The sequence below is a fragment of the Hyperoodon ampullatus genome (genome assembly GCF_949752795.1).
Source record: "Hyperoodon ampullatus genome assembly, chromosome: 10".
Taxonomy (NCBI): domain Eukaryota; kingdom Metazoa; phylum Chordata; class Mammalia; order Artiodactyla; family Ziphiidae; genus Hyperoodon; species Hyperoodon ampullatus.
The window spans coordinates 82183231-82200932 of record NC_136923.1 but is presented as its reverse complement, the minus strand read 5'-3'; the positions used below and the strand labels follow the sequence as shown (position 1 = coordinate 82200932).

The 17702-nt window shown below is 58.6% G+C and overlaps 1 protein-coding gene across 2 annotated transcripts; it reads left to right on the top strand.

The window, feature by feature from the left end:
- Positions 1-432: 432 nt before the first annotated feature.
- On the top strand, positions 433-14796 carry LOC307059554 (complement C4-A-like; the record flags this gene model as incomplete). 2 transcript variants are annotated; one of them, XM_079713624.1, is made up of 41 exons in its annotated part: positions 433-497; positions 639-840; positions 1043-1235; positions 1434-1504; positions 1589-1677; positions 1885-1967; positions 2151-2247; positions 2418-2523; positions 2636-2768; positions 3399-3514; positions 3626-3802; positions 3920-4102; positions 4233-4418; positions 4590-4748; positions 5003-5129; positions 5305-5379; positions 5660-5857; positions 5948-6059; positions 6152-6222; positions 6487-6626; positions 6735-6944; positions 7190-7241; positions 7343-7432; positions 7582-7791; positions 7971-8046; positions 8215-8371; positions 8472-8585; positions 8681-8852; positions 9071-9303; positions 9379-9546; positions 9922-9981; positions 10820-10913; positions 10991-11177; positions 11295-11385; positions 11519-11593; positions 13230-13332; positions 13469-13558; positions 13641-13739; positions 13909-13992; positions 14278-14410; positions 14556-14796. In XM_079713624.1, 41 exons carry the CDS (start codon positions 433-435, stop codon positions 14695-14697), a joined length of 5223 nt encoding a protein of 1740 aa, XP_079569750.1. In that variant the 3' UTR covers positions 14698-14796. The 2 variants fall into 2 exon arrangements, with proteins under 2 accessions (XP_079569750.1, XP_079569751.1); XM_079713625.1 differs by lacking the exon at positions 11295-11385 and having other exon boundaries at positions 10991-11130.
- Positions 14797-17702: the final 2906 nt, after the last annotated feature.

Genomic DNA, 17702 nt, shown 5'->3' with positions numbered 1-17702 from the left:
TAAGAGGCAAGTCTCTTAGTACCTTGTTTGGTGGGACCAACAAAGGAGCCGCGTGTCTCCAGCCGCTTGCTGAGCCACGCGGGGCCCTCCTGCACCTACGTACGTGTGTATATGCTATATGCATACACACGCCCAGATACATGCAGTAGGTGGAGGTGCCCAGGGCATTGGGATGAGAGGGGTTAACAGGGAAGGACTGAGTCTCTCTGGGCCATGATTTCTTCAGATTCCCTCAGAGACCCAGGTGTCCGGGGTGCCCCCCTCACAATACTGGGCCTGGGGCCAGTTGCAGTTCTTGGTTGTCACGTGGTTTCCCGGTTTAGCTGGGCCGGGGGAGGAGCAAGGTCCAGAGTCAACTCTGCTCCAAGCCCTAAGTTTACCAGAAAGGAGCAGGCGGACAGACGGGTCTGATCCCTCTTGGGTCCTCCAGCCATGAGGCTCCTCTGGGGGCTGATCTGGGCATCTGGCTTCTTCGCCTTGTCTCTGCAGAAGCCCAGGTCCTGGACACAGGATGCTGGAGAGCTCGAGCTGGGCCAGGGCTGGCGAGGGGAGAGCAGGCGCAGAGGGGCCTGATTCAGGGGTGGTGGTGGAGGGGCCTGAGGGGAGGCCGGCCGCTGACCCTCACCTCTTCTTCCCAGGTTGCTCCTGTTTTCTCCTTCTGTGGTTCACCTAGGGGTCCCCCTGTCAGTCGGGGTGCAGCTCCAGGATGCTCCTTCGGGACAGGTAGTGAGTGGATCAGTGTTCCTGAGAAACCCGTCCACAACAGCTCATGAGTTCTGCTCCCCAAAGGTGGATTTCAGCCTCAGCTCAGACAAAGACTTCATCCTCCTCAGCCTCCCGGTAACTGGCCGCCTCTCCCTCCTGCTGCTGCCCAGCGCCTCCCACTCTGTTCTTCTCTGTCCTCTTGTAAACATCTTTGTCTTTTCACTGGCCCCCCTTCCTTCCCCCCTCCCACCCGAGTTGTCTTCCCTGTTTCTATCTCAGTCTCTGTCTTTCTCCTTCTGCTCTGTCTCTGACCCACTCCTGTTCCCTCTCCTGACAGACCTCCATGAAAGGTGCGGAGGACTGTCGCCTCCATCTCCTCCACAGAGCCCCCAAGGTCCAGCTGGTGGCCCAGTCGCCATGGCTAACAAACAGACAGACAAACAGTCAGGGTGTCAACCTGTTCTTCTCCTCTCGCCGGGGGCACCTCTTTCTGCAGACTGACCAGCCCGTTTATAACCCTGGCCAGCGGGGTGAGTCTCAGCCCCAGGGCCCTCGCCTTTCACTTCTTCCCAGCCCCTTGAGTGAGAAAACCCGAAGTGCCCCACAGGAAGGCTGCTTTGCAAATATTTGTTCTCTTCCCCATCGCTTCCTGGGAGGGATGAGGGGCCCAGGGCCCACCCTCCCTTGGCCCATGGCCTCCTGCTCACCCCCTCGCCCTCCATTTCCAGTTCGATACCGAATCTTTGCTCTGGATCAGAAGATGCGTCCGTCCACTGATACCCTCACGGTCACGGTGGAGGTGAGTCCCTGACCTCTGACCTTCCTGATTGGCGAGGGCTGCTGATCTGACCTCCGACCGTGACCCCTTCTACTCCCATCGCAGAACTCTCGTGGCTTCCGCGTGCGGAAGAAGGAGGTGTATGTTCCCTCCTCCATCTTCCAGGATGACTTTGTGATCCCAGACATCTCAGAGTGAGCTCCCCACTCCTGCAGATCGCCCCCACCTACACCTCCCCAGCTCCCACTTCCCCCAGCTGTCTGCCTCCAACACACGGTCCAATCCTGAGCTCCCTGAGCCTCTGGTTCACCCCCGCAGTCCTCTTCCTAGGGACCTGGGTCACTGACTCTCAGTGAGCCTCCTGCACAAGTGGGCTGAGTCCCTCCCTTGTCTGTCCACAGGCCAGGGACTTGGAAGATCTCAGCCCGATTCTCAGATAGCCTGGATTCCAACAGCAGCACCCAGTTTGAGGTGAAGAAATATGGTGAGAACTGGAGACACGAGGGATAAGCAGCCCCTTTCCTGCAAGGAATAAAGGGTGGGAGGAGAGGAGGGGGTGTTGCAGGGCAGGGGCAGGGCGATGCGGCTGCCACAGCCCAAAGGGGAGGGGAGTTTTCAAGGGTCCTTTCATGAGAGTGTGACCTGCCCTCCATTCGCCCTGGGTCAGTCCTTCCCAACTTTGAGGTGAAGATCATTCCGGAAAAGCCCTACATCCTGACAACACCTGACTTTCTTAGTGAAATCCAAGTAGTCATCCAGGCCAGGTAACTCCCCCTCCGGTCCCTCACACTGGGCCCTGTTCCCAGGGCTCCCCATTCAGTATGAACGTGCTATGGAGCCCCACTTCCCTCCCTTGCCCCAGGCCTCCTCCCTCTATTCCATTATTTCCTCCAGCCCTCAGCCCAGCCTCCTCCGAATCTCTCTGTGGTGGCAGGTACATCTACGGGAAGCCAGTGCAGGGGATGGCATATGTGCGCTTTGGGCTCCTGGATGAGGACGGTAAAAAGACTTTCCTTCGGGGGCTGGAGAGTCAGACCAAGGTAGGAAGGAGGGTAGGGGGTGCATGGGTAGGTGAGGAGAGTGAGGGAGGGTGAGGAGGTGAGGTGGGAGACTCAAGTCTCATTCCCTGTCCTGTCTTCTTCTTTGCCCCAGCTGGTAGATGGCCAGTGCCGAATTTCCCTCCCAAAGGCTGAGTTTCAGGGTGTGCTGGAGAAGCTTAATATTAATATTAACGACCTCCCAGGGCTGCACCTCTATGTTGCAGCAGCGATCATTGAGTCTCCAGGTGAGTGGCTTCCCCTGATTATAACCCCAGACCCTCGCGTCTGACCTCTGAGCTGACCCTCTGTTCTCCAGCACCAACACCACCCTTCTTCCCTTCATCTGAGACCCAAAGCCAGGAAAAACCCAGGAGACTATCTCTCTACAACTGATTTCTGGGTGGTTTCTGGGGAAGGGGGAGCTTTTCCCATCTCAATGTATTTTTTTTCACCCATCTATCTGTCCATCCATCCATCCATCCATCCATCCATCATCCACCCATCCATCCATCCATCCATCCATCCATCCATCATCCACCCATCCATCCATCCATCCATCCATCCATCCATCATCCATCCATCCATCCATCCATCCATCATCCACCCATCCGTCCATCCATCCATCATCCATCCATCCATCCATCCATCCACCCACCCATCCATCATCCATCCATCAGACGCATGTTATGCACCATCTGTGTGCTGTGTCCTGTGTTGGCCTCAGTAAACATAGAGATGGATAGGAGGCACCTTGTGCCCTGAAGAGTTCAGCCTTGTGGGCGGGAAACACTTGAACGCCACCCCCCACCCCGAGCTCTACTTTTCCTCTCTCCCCAGGTCTCTGTCTCCACCTCTGTCTGCCCTGTGTCTTGCAGGAGGGGAGTTGGAGGAGGCAGAGCTCACATCCTGGCGTTTCGTGTCATCTCCCTTCTCCTTGGATCTAAGCAAAACCAAGCGACACCTTGTGCCTGGGGCCCCCTTCCTGCTGCAGGTTTCTTCTGGAAGGGGGAGGAGGAGCAGTGGGGGGAAGGGGCGGTGGTGGTCAGGAGGGCACAGCGTCCCACTGACTGTGCTCTTCCCTCTGCCCCTCCCACCTACCTAGGCCCTGGTCCGTGACATGTCAGGCTCACCAGCCTCTGGCATTCCCGTCAAAGTTTCTGCCAAGTTGTTTTCTGGATCTACTTCTAAAAACCAGGACTTTCAACAGAACACAGACGAAAGCGGCCAAGTTGTTGTTCCCATTATTGTCCCTCAGGCCACCTCAGAAGTGCAGCTCTCGGTAGAATTCCCCCTCAAGGGAGAGGGTGGGCTAGGAGAGGGGGTTCCCGGGCTGGGGGGAGAACCTGGGTGCCTGGGTCCTTGCCACTGACCCTGCCACCCCTGCCCCTCTCTCCAGGTGTCTGCAGGCTCCCCCTACTCTGCCATAAGCAGGCTCACCGTGAAAGCCCCCCTGTCCAGAAGATCCGGGTTTCTGTCCATTGAGAGGCTGGATCCTCGACCCCCTAAAGTCAGGGACACTCTTAACCTAAACCTGCGAGCCGTGGGCATCAGTGGGAGCTTCTCTCACTTCTACTACATGGTGTGCATGAGCTGGGTTGCAGAGGAGGACAGGGGTGCAGGAGGGTCTCAGGCAGGAAAGAACCCTTGGGGTGGGGTAGCGGTTTCAGGGCTGAGGACGTACAGTGAAGAAGACACTGCTCTCGCCCCAGATCGTATCCCAGGGCCAGATCATGTCTGTACATCGAGAGCCCAGGAGGGACCTGACCTCTGTCTCCGTGTTTGTGGACCATCACCTGGCGCCCTCCTTCTACCTTGTGGCCTTCTACTATCATGGGGGCGTCCCGGTGGCCAACTCCCTGCGAGTGGACGTCCAGGCTGGGGGCTGTGAGGGCAAGGTAACTGGCATTGGGAGAGATGGTGTGTGTATATGCTAGGGGGGTTAAGAGAGGAGGAAGACAGGGTGATTGCAAACAGGGCATGGACTTAGTTTGGGGTACACTGAAGTTGCACAAGACCAAAGGAAGTTCTCCCCACTCTGACTGCCCCCCACCTCCTGCCTCTGCCAGCTGGAGCTGAACGTGGATGGTAGCAAGGAGTATCGTCCTGGGGACACTGTAAAGCTCAACCTGCAAACAGATTCTCCAGCCCTGGTGGCCCTGGGAGCTGTGGACACGGCTCTGTATGCTGTGGGCGGCAAGTCCCACAAACCCCTCGACATGGTCAAGGTTTGTCGAGCCCCTCTCCCTAATCCTCCCTCCCCCCCACCATGGCTCACCCTCCTGCTGCCCTGAGCCCTGGGCCCTGGGCCAGCAGGTCGATCTCACTCACGGACTCATCCCAGTCCTCCCTGAAGCCTTGGCCCCTGTGGCCTCTGTGTCTCTCGTACTTGTCCGTACCCTGCCCTCTCACCTGCAGCTGAGTGGCCAATCGTGCCTACAGCCACTCTTGTTTCTGCAACATCTCTGCCTTTCCTCGCCAGGTCTTTGAAGCTATGAACAGCTATGACCTTGGCTGTGGTCCTGGGGGTGGGGACAGTGCCCTTCAGGCGTTTGAGGCAGCTGGTCTGGCCTTTTCAGATGGAGACCAACTGACCCCAGTCAGAAAGGGTGAGAACAGAGGAGGAAGGGGAGCGGGTGGTGGGAAGATGAAGAAGAAGGAGGGGCCTGAGGGGGTAAGACAGGAAGAGGAGGGGTGGGCAGGGCTGGGCCGGGGGAGGGGAGCAAGGAGGGGAGGTGGGAGGCCCTGCACCCCACAGCTGGCTGCAGTCCTGCTCTCTACCAGGTCTAAGGTGCCCCAAGGAGACAAAGGTCCGGAAAAAGAGAAACGTGAGCTTCCAAAAGGCGGTTCACGAGAAGCGTGAGTTGTGGGTGCCTGTGAAGCTCTCCACACTTGGGCCCAAGGGTCAGGTGCGGGTCTGCCTTTTGGCTCCTGTGCTCCTGAGAGAGCCAAGATATGGTGTCGGGGCCAGAGATCCAAGCTCTGGGGTCGAAGGTGGGTGGGCCGGAGGCTCTCTCCTTTGGCCTCTCTTGAGTTCCCAGTCTCTCAGAGTGAGTCCTTGTGTATGTAGAGGTCAGGCTGGGCAAAGAGGTGTGTCTCGTTTTTGTTTCCTTGTGCCCACCCTCACCTGGCCCTGCAGTGGGCCAGTACGCTTCCCCCATAGCCAAGCGCTGCTGCCAGGACGGGCTGACGCGGCTGCCCATGGCGCGCACCTGTGAGCAGCGGGTGGCCCGTGTGCAGCAGCCGGCCTGCCGGGAGCCCTTCCTGTCCTGCTGCCAGTTTGCTGAGGGCTTGCGCAAGAAGGCCCGGGTGAGGGGCCAGGTGGGCCTTGCTCGAGGTGAGGGGCTGAGTGGGGCCGGGAGACTGGCAGGGGCACCTGGAGGGGCAGAAGGGCCCCCTCCTCATTGCCCTCCACTGTGGTCCCTAGCCAAGGAGCTCCTGCAGGAGGAGGACCTGATCGACGAGGATGACATCCCTGTGCGCAGCTTCTTCCCTGAGAACTGGCTTTGGAAAGTGGAAGCAGTGGACCACTTCTCCCAGTGAGGGCGTGTGGTGGGCCCGGCCTTGTCTCTGGGCTGTGTCTGGGGCAGCTCAGCGTGTGACAGGGCTTCTCACCTTTCCCACCACGCAGATTGAGACAGCTGCTCCCGGACTCTCTGACCACGTGGGAAATCCATGGCGTGAGCCTGTCCAAAAGCACAGGTGCGGTCACCCTGCCTGCCTATGGCCTCCCTCTTCCATGCCCCCTTGACCCAGGCTCCCTGCTTAGTCCTTTGCTCTTAGTAGGAGCAGAGACCTGGAGAAGTCTGCACCCCATGCGCCGGGGCTGCGAAGCCAGAGAGCAGGGGCGGGCGGGGGTGGGGTGACGGGGGTGGGGGGAGCTGGGGTAGCTCCTGGCCCTCACTCCTGGGACCCCGCGGCTGGGATGCCCCCAGGCCTCTCATATGTGCCCCCTCTCTCCATCAGGCTTGTGTGTGGCCACCCCGGCCCGGCTCCGAGTGTTCCGTGAATTCCACATGCACCTCCGCCTGCCCATCTCCGTCCGCCGCTTTGAGCAGCTCGAGCTGCGGCCTGTCCTCTACAACTACCTGGATACAGATATGACCGTGAGGCCCCTCGGGGGCTGAGCACACGGTGTTGGTGGAGGTGGGCCTGGGGCAGGTGAAGGGTGGGGAGCCTAACTGGGCTGGCCCTTCCTGTTTTCCTGCCCCCAGGTGAGCGTCCACGTGTCCCCAGTGGAGGGGCTGTGCCTGGCTGGGGGCGGAGGGCTCGCCCAGCAGGTGCTGGTCCCTGCGGGCTCTGCCCGGCCCATTGGCTTCTCTGTGGTGCCCATAGCGGCCGCTGCTGTATCCCTGAAAGTGGTGGCTCGAGGATCCTTGGATTTCCCTGTGGGGGACGCAGTATCTAAGGTTCTACAAATTGAGGTGAATGGAACAGCCCTGAATCTAGGTCCCTGGGCTCCCAGATTTACCCCCCATTCTGGCACCCTCCCTGCAGGCCAGGCCAGAGCCTCAACACCCAAACTCAGTGCTTTGGTTTGTTTGCACCTTCTACAATTCTGATCCAACTCTGTCCCTGAAGTTCAAACTCTAAGTCCTGAGGAGTCTGCGCTGGGAGGGGCAGGCTGTAGCCTGTGTGATCTCTCACAGCTGTGTTTCCTCCGAGACAGAATGAAGGGGCCATTCACAGGGAGGAGTTTGTCTATGAACTCAACCCCCTGAGTGAGTGACACCCACGCCCAGCCATCAGTGTCCTTAGGGGGTTGTAGGGGGCAGGGGATATGGACAGCCGGACAGACTGCCAACTTCTCTCATCTCCCCAGACCCCCGAGGCCGGACCTTGGAAATTCCTGGCATCTCTGATCCCAATATTATCCCTGATGGAGATTTCAGGAGCTTTGTTAGAGTCACAGGTGGGAGTGTCCTCCAGTCCCTTCCCAGTGGCCACCCTGGGATTCATGTAAAACCTGCGGACCCCTGTTTGATTGCATGACTCCATGACCCTCTGACCCTGGGCCCCCAGACCTGCTCTCTGATCCTTAACCCTCTCCCTCCCTTATAGCCTCAGATCCATTGGACACTTTGGGCTCTGAGGGGGCCTTGTCACCGGGAGGCATGGCCTCCCTCCTGAGGCTTCCCCAGGGCTGCGGGGAACAAACCATGGTCCTCTTGGCTCCAACACTGGCTGCTTCCCGCTACCTGGACAAGACAGAGCAGTGGAGCATGCTGCCCCCTGAGATGAAGGACCACGCTGTGGATCTGATCCAGAAAGGTTCTGGGTGCAGCGGCAGGCAGGAATGGGGGCCAGGAGAGGGCAGTTAATGGAAGATGGGCAGCCTAGGCGGCTAGAGTGGGGAAGGGAGGGGGTACCCAGCGGAAATGGGGAGCGTGGCCTCAGCACAAGTAGCAGGAGAGCCAGTGTCACCTCAGCGTCTGCCTCTCTTCTCCAAGGCTACACGCGGATCCAGGAGTTTCGAAAACCAGATGGTTCCTATGGGGCTTGGTTAAAGCGGGACAGCAGCACCTGGTGAGCTTGGGAGAGTGGTTCTGGGTTTCTGAGAGGGGCTAGGGCTGGTGGGGGCAGAGGTAGGTACTATGGGGGGGTAAATCAATAACCAGGTGCCTGGGGGAGCGGGGCCACGTCCCCTACAGGGACCAGTCCCTACTCCTAGGCCTCCCTTCCTCCCCTCTATAGGCTCACGGCCTTTGTGCTGAAGACCCTGAGTTTGGCCCAGGAACAGGTGGGCGGCTCACCTGAAAAGCTGCAGGAGACGGCCAAGTGGCTGCTATTGCAGCAGCTGGCTGATGGGTCATTCCACGACCCTCATCCAGTTATCCACAGGGGCATGCAGGTACAGGGCTGGGAGGCCAGGCCACGGAACACAGGAGGGAAGGTGCTCCCTGCCCCTCCCCCTCCTGGTTGACGTCTCCTTTTCTCCCCCATTCACCCAGGGGGGCTTAGTGGGAAATGATGAGACTGTGGCACTCACAGCTTTTGTGGTCATCGCCCTTCATCATGGGCTGGCCGTCTTCCCGGACAAGAATTCAGAGCAGTTGAAGAGAGTGGTAAGGCACCCAACGTGTGTGCCCTTTGCTGATCCCCCTTCTCCTCAGGAATCCAGGTGTCCAGCCCGCAGACCTTCCTCCCCACTGTCTTCTAGGAAAACTCCATCTCAAGCGCAAACACCTTCTTGGGGGAAAAAGTAGGTTCTGGGCTCCTGGGGTCCCATGCAGCCGCCATCACAGCCTACGCCCTGTCGCTGACTGAGGCCCCTGAGGACCTGCGGGATGTTGCCCACAACAACCTCATGGCCATGGCCCAGGAGACTGGCGGTGAGGGGGCCTTGGCGGTGAGCCTGGGGCTCGGAGAACCTTGAGACCCCTGAGTGTGTCCAAAGGGAGAAACTGAATGAGTGAAGACGCCCGGAGGGAATCAGAGCATAAGCAGGGATGGTTGGGGTAGAATCAGGCGAGCCTGATGGGGGGAGCGCCAAAGGGCCAGGCAACTAAGATCCTCCCCCTGTTCACTGCGGGTCTCCTTTCACTCGCAGATAACCTGTACTGGGGCTCAGTCACCAGTTCTCAGGGCAACGTCCTGTCGCCCACCCTGGCTCCTCACAGCCCGGCAGACCCCGTGCCCCAGGCCCCGGCCCTGTGGATTGAAACCACAGCCTACGGCCTGCTGCACCTGCTGCTTCGAGAGGGCAAGGGCGAGCTGGTCGACCAGGCTGCATCCTGGCTCACCCGCCAGGGCAGCTTCCAAGGCGGATTCCGCAGCACCCAGGTAGGGGCTGCCCTGGGGCTCTGGGGGTGGGTGGTCCTGAGACCAAGTGCCTGAGTCCTGGCCCATCGTCCCCAGGACACGGTGATGGCCCTGGATGCCCTGTCTGCGTACTGGATCGCGTCCCACACCACTGAGGAGAAGGGGCTCAACGTGACCCTCAGCTCCATGGGCCGCAATGGACTCAAGTCCCACGTGCTGCAGCTGACCAACCACCAAGTTCAGGGGCTGGAGGAGGAGCTGCAGGTGAACCATTCCCTCACCTGGGTTGCCAGGACACCTGCGCCTACCTCGGCCAGACCAGAAGCCACCCCCTGTCCCCCAGCCCTGCAGAATCCCCACGGCACCTCTTTCTGATATCTTTGTGGGAAGACTTACTGGCTCTGCTACCTGTAGAAAGTCACCTAGCCTCTGCGCTTCATTTTTCTGACCCGAAAATGAAACATGCAGAGTCTACCCAACCGGGGTTTTTAGGAGATGGCAGTGAGATAATGCAGGTGAAGGTGAAACGTTGTGGAAAAGCGAGCTGGGGAGAGGAGTTGGGGTTGTTTTTAGGGAGGAGATAAGTCGGAACAACAGGGTGCCATTCTGACATCTCTTTCCCTTTTCTGTTTCCAAAAGTTTTCCTTGGGCAGCAAGATTAATGTGAAGGTGGGAGGAAACAGCAAAGGAACCTTGAAGGTGAGAGCTGGCAGCACTGGCCGCCCGGGCCCAGCAGGGTGAAGCCGGGCTGTTCAGTGGGAGACCTACCGGCAGACCTCACGGCTGGGGAAGGAGGAAGAGACACCTGGGTTGGCGTTCCCTGTGCTCCGTCCTGGGCGTGTCCCCCTCACTCTGGTCTCCACCCTCTCTGGGTGCGTGTCGTCCCCTTCACCCCCTCAGTGCTGATGCTTGAACACCTGATGCCTCAGCCCAAGCCTCTCCCCTGAGCTCTGGGCCCCTGTGTCCCACAGAACCTCAGACATGGTTGTGCCCCAAACTCCTTCTTCCTCCTGGGTCGCCTTATCTGGCTGATGGAGTCCCTTCCCTGCAGGAGCCCAGCTGCCACTCTGGGTGCCATCTTAGTGCCCCCCCCATCCCGAGCCCCTCCTTATGACCCCAGTACCTCCTCCTCTGCTTTCACCCCAGCCCTGCCCACCTCCCCAGCCAGCCAGATCCACCCGTCTACACAGGTCTCCTGCCCTTGAATGTGCTTCCCCTGCTTCTTGTCCCACGTGACAAACTCATTCTCCTCCTTCAAGCCTCGGTCGGAAGCCTTTCCTGAACTTTCCATTCCAGCGTCCTCTGTGCACCACGTACAGTGCTCACCCCCAGGCCAGGTCCCCGCTCCCCACTCTGTCTCACCGTCTAACCCGACACCTGGGCCCGCTCGTATTTCTGGACTGGTCCGCGATGGGGACGAGAAGGGGCTGGAGGCCTCAAAGCCCTTGGCCCAGGGAGGTGCCCTTCGGTGTGGCTCTGGAGAGAGGCCTGTGGCCCCAACTGTCCCGTGTCCTCCCCCCACCCCTTGCTGAGCCAGGTCCTTCATACCTACAATGTCATGGACGTGAAGAACACGACCTGCCAGGATCTTCAGATTGAAGTGACGGTCGTGGGCCACGTCCAGTACACAAGTGAGTGTTGGGGTCAGAGGCCGTGGGTCCCTGAGGGGCTGGTGCCAGGCCTGAGCCACGGTGCTGTCCCCGCGCAGTGGAAGCCAACGAGGACTACGAGGACTATGAGTATGAGGACCTTCCGGCCAGGGATGACCCGGGGGCCCATTCCCAGCCCGTGACACCCCTGCAGCTGTTTGACGGACGGAGGAGCCGCCGCAGGAGGGAGGCCCCCAAGGTGGCTGAAGAGCAGGAATCCAGGGTGCAGTACACTGTGTGCATCTGGTGAGCTCTGGGGGCTGCACTGGGTGAGTGGGGTGCTGTGGGCTGGCCCAAGGCTGGGGCTGGGTGTCTACAGCCTGACACAGGGCGACCCAGACGACAGGGCATGTGTCTCCACAGGCAGAATGGCAAGGTGGGGCTGTCAGGCATGGCCATCGCAGACATCACCCTCCTGAGTGGATTCCATGCCCTGCGGGCGGACCTGGAGAAGGTGTGGCCAGACACCCAGAGGCGCCTGTGCCCTCGGGAGCCCTGCGCCGTCCCCTCAGCACCCCAGCTGCTGAGCCCCTCAGTGCAGGGGCGCCCAGGGCTACCTCCCTGTGACCAGCTCTCCTTCCCCACAGTTGACCTCCCTCTCTGACCGTTACGTGAGTCACTTTGAGACCGAGGGGCCCCACGTCCTGCTGTACTTCGACTCGGTGAGCAAGGCGGGGGACAGAGGGGGGCACATATGGCACCGGGTTTTCTGAGCTCGTGTTAAGAAGTTTCCCAGGAGGCAGCTGTATCAGCGTCTAGTGCGCTTAGAGAGAACTTGTGATGTGAGCAGGGAGACAGGACAGGAGTGGCCGGAGCAGAGGCCAGGGAGGCTCCCTGCTGCCTGTCGGCGGGCAGGGGCTGAGCCCCTTGTGGCTTGGGGGCCAGTGCCAGTGCTTGGGGTGAGCCTTTTGTAAAGCTGAACTTACTCAACTTGAGGGGCTGCTTTTGTTTTTTTGTTGTTGTCTCCCTTCCCGGTTTTTGTGTTTGTTTTGTTTTTGATATTAAAATGTATTCTGTTTTTTAAAATGATGCTGGTCCTAGACGAGTTGTTTTTGTTTTTCCACAGCCTTATTTGGCTAACACAAAGTTATCAACCCTCTGACGGCCCTCAAAAGTGTTTTTTGTTTGTTTGTTTGTTTGTTTGTTTTGCGGTACGTGGGCCTCTCACTGTTGTGGCCTCTCCCATTGCGGAGCACAGGCTCCGGACGCGCAGGCTCAACGGCCATGGCTCACGGGCCCAGCCGCTCCGCAGCATGGCATGTGGGATCTTCCCGGACTGGGGCACGAACCCGTGTCCCCTGCATCGGCAGGCGGACTCTCAACCACTGCGCCACCAGGGAACCCCCCTCAAAAGTTTTTTTTAACATTTACTGTAACGTCTTGGAGAAAATGTGAAAAAGGCGGGTTAATGCTGTGATACCATTAGCCAAGTGTTTGTGGGTCAGGGGAGACCCTCCCTGCCCTGTGTGTGCAGAGGGGACAGACCCTATTAGCTTGAGAAGCCAGGCAGAGGATTCTGGTTGAACACAATGGAAAATGAGGAACCAGGAGGGTTTCAAATCAGGGAGGTGACCATGCAGCTTAGGAGGGAAACCCGCAGGATACCAGGCTGGACTGGACCAGTGTGGGCATGAAGAGAGGGGGCTGGGCCTGGACATGAACGGCTGGGCCGTGGAGGACGGGCCGAGTGGGAGCACCTGCTGTCAGGTTATGGCAGATAAGGCAGACCTCAGTTGTATCAGTGAAGGGAGGCTGTCAAGAGGGTGAGCAGGCGGAGGGAATGTGGCGAATTTAATACATCCTGCAATAATCCCAATGCAAGAGTAAGGCTGAAAGTTTGGTTCGGGAATCGCCAGTCTGAAGGGTTTGGGGAGAGCCAGGGAGCGGTGCGACCTCCAGAGGGGAGCGCAGAGGAGGGGGAGGGCCAGGGCTGGGGACTGCGCTTCTGGGAGGGAGGGAGAGGGATGTCAGAAGTGACCAGGTCAGAATCAGGGCTGGTCCGGAAGCTAAGCCCGAGCTTAGGGAGCGTCTCATGGAGAATGTGTCCACGATATGAGACTCTGCAGAGGGGCCCAGGGCTCTGGAGACTAGGATGAGGTCACCATGTGGGCAGTGAAGTCACCAGAGACCTTGGGGAGCAGTTTTTAGAAATCCGGAGGCTGGAAGGTAACACACTGTGAAGGACACTGACGATAAGATCAACCGGAACTGAACAGGCCAAGGAAATACATCAGAGCAGCCCCCGCAGGGCCCAGAGGTGGGTGCCTGACCTCTCCGCCCTCCCCCCTCCCACGCCAGGTCCCCATGTCCCAGGAGTGCGTGGGCTTCGGAGCTGTGCAGGACGTGGCCGTGGGGCTGGTGCAGCCAGCCAGCGCCGTGCTGTATGACTACTACAACCCGGGTGAGCACACCGGGGACACTCGGGAGGTTTGGGATAGGTGGCAGGGAAGGGTGGCAGGGAAGTCCTGCGGCTCCATGGGACTGGAGAGCAGATAGGGGGGTCTGCGCCCTAACGCCCCGGTCTGCTTTTTCTCCAGAGCACAAATGTTCTGTGTTTTACGGGGCACCAACTAAGAGCAAACTCTTGTCCACTTTGTGTTCTGGTGACGTCTGCCAGTGTGCTGAGGGTGAGACCCAGGGCCCAGGGGCAGGGGTGGGAAGATGGTATGGCTGGGGCCTGCACTCGCTCATCTGGGCCCCTGACTTCAGGGAAGTGCCCTCGACAGCGCCGGGCCCTGGAGCAGGGGCGGCAGGATATGGAAGGTTACAGGATGAAGTTCGCCTGCTACTTTCCCCGAGTGGATTACGGTCAGTCTTCCCGCCTGGGCCCCGGCCCTGACCCTGGCCCATCCTCAGGGTCCCTTTGGTTGTGCCTGCTCCTCTCAGGCCCATGGGCAGCCTTGTGGCTCTGCACTGACTTACAGCCCTCTCAGCCTCGGGCTGACTAACTTCCCTCCCTTCTCCTAAACCCCCACAGGCTTCCAGGTTAAGGTTCTCCGAGAAGACAGCAGAGCTGCTTTCCGCCTCTTTGAGACCAGTATCACCCAAGTCCTGCACTTCAGTGAGAAGGAGACAGATAAGTGGGCGGGGCTGGAGGGATACAGAGGAGCTGAGCTCTGGCTTTGGGGCCTTCGTGCCTGGAATAGTGAGAATTCAGCCATTCTGAGCTCAAGTCCCCTCAGCCTCTTGGAAGTTCTGGGCTCGTCCATAAACAGGAAAGCAGTCGCACCTCCCCATCGGGAGGGGTGAGGGTCAAATGAGAGGCTCGGCACAAAGCCCCTGGCCCCAGTGCTGTCCAGCCCCTTCTCTTCCCCTCTGACAACTCTTGTGGACGCTCTCCCCTCAGCCAAGGATGCCAAGGCCACTGCCGGTCAGACCAGAAACTTCCTGGTTCGAGCCTCTTGCCGCCTTCACTTGGAACCTGGGAAAAAATATCTGATCATGGGTCTGGACGGGACCACGCATGACCTCAAGGGGGAGTGAGTTCTCTGGGCCCCTCGGTCTCTTGCTCTCCTCACGCCTCACGAGGGAACTGATCCTGTGTCCCCTCAGAAGCCGGGTGCCTCGGGCTCTTCCGCCTGACCATCCTCCTGACCCCTGCTGCCTGCCCCTTCGCCCCTGCAGCCCCCAGTACCTGCTGGACTCGAACAGCTGGATCGAGGAGATGCCCTCGGAGCGCCTGTGCCAGAGCACCCGCCAGCGGGCAGCCTGCGCCCAGCTCAGAAGCTTCTTCCAGGAGTACGGCACGCAGGGCTGCCAGGTGTAAGGGCTGCCCTCCCATCTTCCCCGGAGGAGCCAGAGCCAGGGAAAGATCACGCCTGGATCACTGCCGTGCCCGGGCCCCCGCACGCAGCCCCAGGCAGCACCAGGGACTCAATAAAGGCCTTTGGCAGCAAAGTGTCAGTGTGTAGCTCCAGGACTGAGACCAGCGTCCCCACTGCCCCTTCCAGGGTCTGGGGGGCCCAGGCCAGGGTTTGCATATCTTAGGCTCTCAGAGCCCGGGTGACCCTTGCAGTGTCCAGCTCTGCCTGAATCCCCCCCCTCCAGATGACCCCCTGGGAGCTCAGTCCCTCATAGTGAGCACCCCAGGCAGATCACCCTGCACTCCGAGGATCCAGTGTCCACACCAGAGCCTCCCTTTCACTGTGCCTGCAGGGCACTCCCCGCGCCCATGCAGCCCGTCACTGTGGCCTCAGGCGGGGCTGGTGCTCAGCCAGCACCTCAGCTCTTCTGCTTCGTGAGCAGCTACCCAGCTACATGTCTCCCACTCTGTCCTCATGCAGTTGACAGTTCTGGGGTCTTGCTTTTAGCTGAGACCTGCTCTGTTGAAAGCCCGTTTGACACTTGATCCCTTTATCAGCGGTATTAGGTAACTTTCCCAGAATTGTGCAATGCTCACATCTGATGATGTCTTCATCAAAAGGCCAACTGCTGTTCTACTCGGGTCAACCCTCCCCACCCGCCTGCCTAGCTCTCCCCCTTTGGCAGCACCCCTTGGGTCTGCAGGGCTGACCTAGAAATTCATCTAGAGAAATTTGCTGAGATCAGTTTTGATGAAAACTGAGACAGCTCAGCAGCCTGCCATTCAACCATTCAACAGAAATCATTCAACAAAATTCAACAGGAACTCTCACTCTGTGCCATGCCCTGTGCCAGGCCCCCATCCTCTGTGAAAGGTGTGATGTCGGGGAGCTACATGGTCCTATGGGGCACACAGGTTGGACATCTGACCCAGTCTGGGGGAATGTGAGAAGTGGGCAGGGGAGGCTTCCTGGAGGAGGTGACATCTAAGTGGGATTCTGAAGGCTGAGGAGTCAAGCAAAGAGAGTAGGGGTTAGATGAGGGTATTTGAGGTAGAAGAAAGCATATAAAAGACCCAGAGGCTGGGGGCAGGACAGAGCACATTCGGGGGCACTGCGTGTCATTCATCATGTCTGGAATTTGGATTTGGAGGTGGTGTGGAAAAGATGGGGCTGGCAAGGTAAACGGTGTCAGTTTATGAAGGGACATTCACAGGCATGCCAGCATCCCAGGTCACTCTCCTTTTGAATGGATCCCCTCCTATTCCATGCAACTTTGAGAAGTTCTGACCTTCCCCAGTATTTCCGAGGCTTCCAAGGGCTATTGTCTACATGGCCTGGTCATTGCCCATCAGATCTCTCCCAAAAGCTGGTCAGCATGGTGGTGGCATAAACCCACCTATGAGAGCCAAAGAGTCAGCTATAGTTGTCAACTCTGAGGAAGGTGCCAGCTGTTGCCGCCCAATCCCAGAAGTCCCATGTTTTCTCCTTCCCAGTCCTGGGCATGGATCCAGGCTGAGCCTGAGCCTCTTCCATCAGGACCCCCAGAAGTTAACTCTTCAAGCTGGTGGGTAGCACAGCTGGAATCTCGACTCAGGCTCTCTGGTAGCACAGCCTTGCTCTGGTTGAAGCTCTGAGGTCGGTTCACAGAACCAGGGATGGGGAATTGGGGGATGCGTGGACCGCAGGTCATCTGCCAGCCCTCACCCCATCCCCTAGGTGCCCCAACCTCTCACGGAGCCCTGCCCCCCCCCCAGCATGACCTCTCCTAAGCCCCTCAACTGCCTCCTCACCCATAAAAGTGGCCCCCGATAGCCCTACTTGATCCACTAGGACCCCACCCCTTGTGGCAACGGCTCCCAGAATAGGGCTGGACCCCTGATCCCAGCTGTGGCTACCAAGTTCCTTCCTGCGGACTTTGGAATCTATGGGGAGCATGTTCATTCATGCCGGGAAACCCCACTTGCCCTGGTGCTAAACCTGTAATCTGTAGACTCTAACCGGGAAGGCAGTCCTGTTCTGCCTGCACCTGGGAGCACAATCAGCTTGACTGCAGAGTGGGAGGAGTCAGCAGACTAAGAGGACGGAGGAAGAGTGAGGAAGCAGCCCCGTCTCTAGGGCTTCTTTGTTCCCTATCCCTGGCCTTCCAAGGCCAGCGAGGTCCCTTCTACTTTCCTGCTCTTGGGTCCCGTGAGATACCCCGTATTTGTATAACAATTCTTAATTTTGGCTCAAGCCAGCTCAAGTGGGTCTCTTTTGCTTGCAACCAAAGAGCATTAGGTACATGGTAAGAGCTCCAAATTAAGGGACCATTTACTTCTTCATCTTCAACTTTTGAGAGTGAAATGAGGCGCTGTTAGTGATTACACTGGGACTACAGGTATAAACTGGGATAACGCAGGCAAACCAGGACATCTGGTTCCCCTATCTGTAAGTGAAAAGAAAAACACACAGATCACTTTCATCTCCTTTTGTTCTTCAGGCAATCTGGGAGGGCGTATTAGGCAGGGGTTGTCATTTTTCTCTCTGAGACAAAGTCTTAGGCAGGGGTTGTCATTTTTCTCTCTGAGACAAAGTCCGTGGCAGTAAGCTGGTCCGAGGTGGCAGGGTTGGGGGGTGCGGTGGGGATCGGGAGAGGGCTCAGGCCCAAGGGTGGACATGTTTTCTTTCTTGCATGGTTGATGTGGAGGCAGAAAGCTGATTCTGGCTGCTGAAGAAGGTCAGGGCTGTGTTTCCCTTCCTTTCTTCTTGATAGATGAATGGAAAAGGGCCTGCTCTTTGATATGTGGATTTTCGAAGGCCAAGAGGGCTGGTGCCATTCCAGGAATATACTATTTTGTGGGCGGGACAGTGGGCAAGGACCTGAGGGAAGGAGTCAAGGGAGGCCTCAGAACAGCCCAAGTAGCCAGATGGCTGGAGGTCTCAAGAGCTCCAAGTGGCCAGGCTTGGGCCCCTGCCTGCGTCTCCAGCC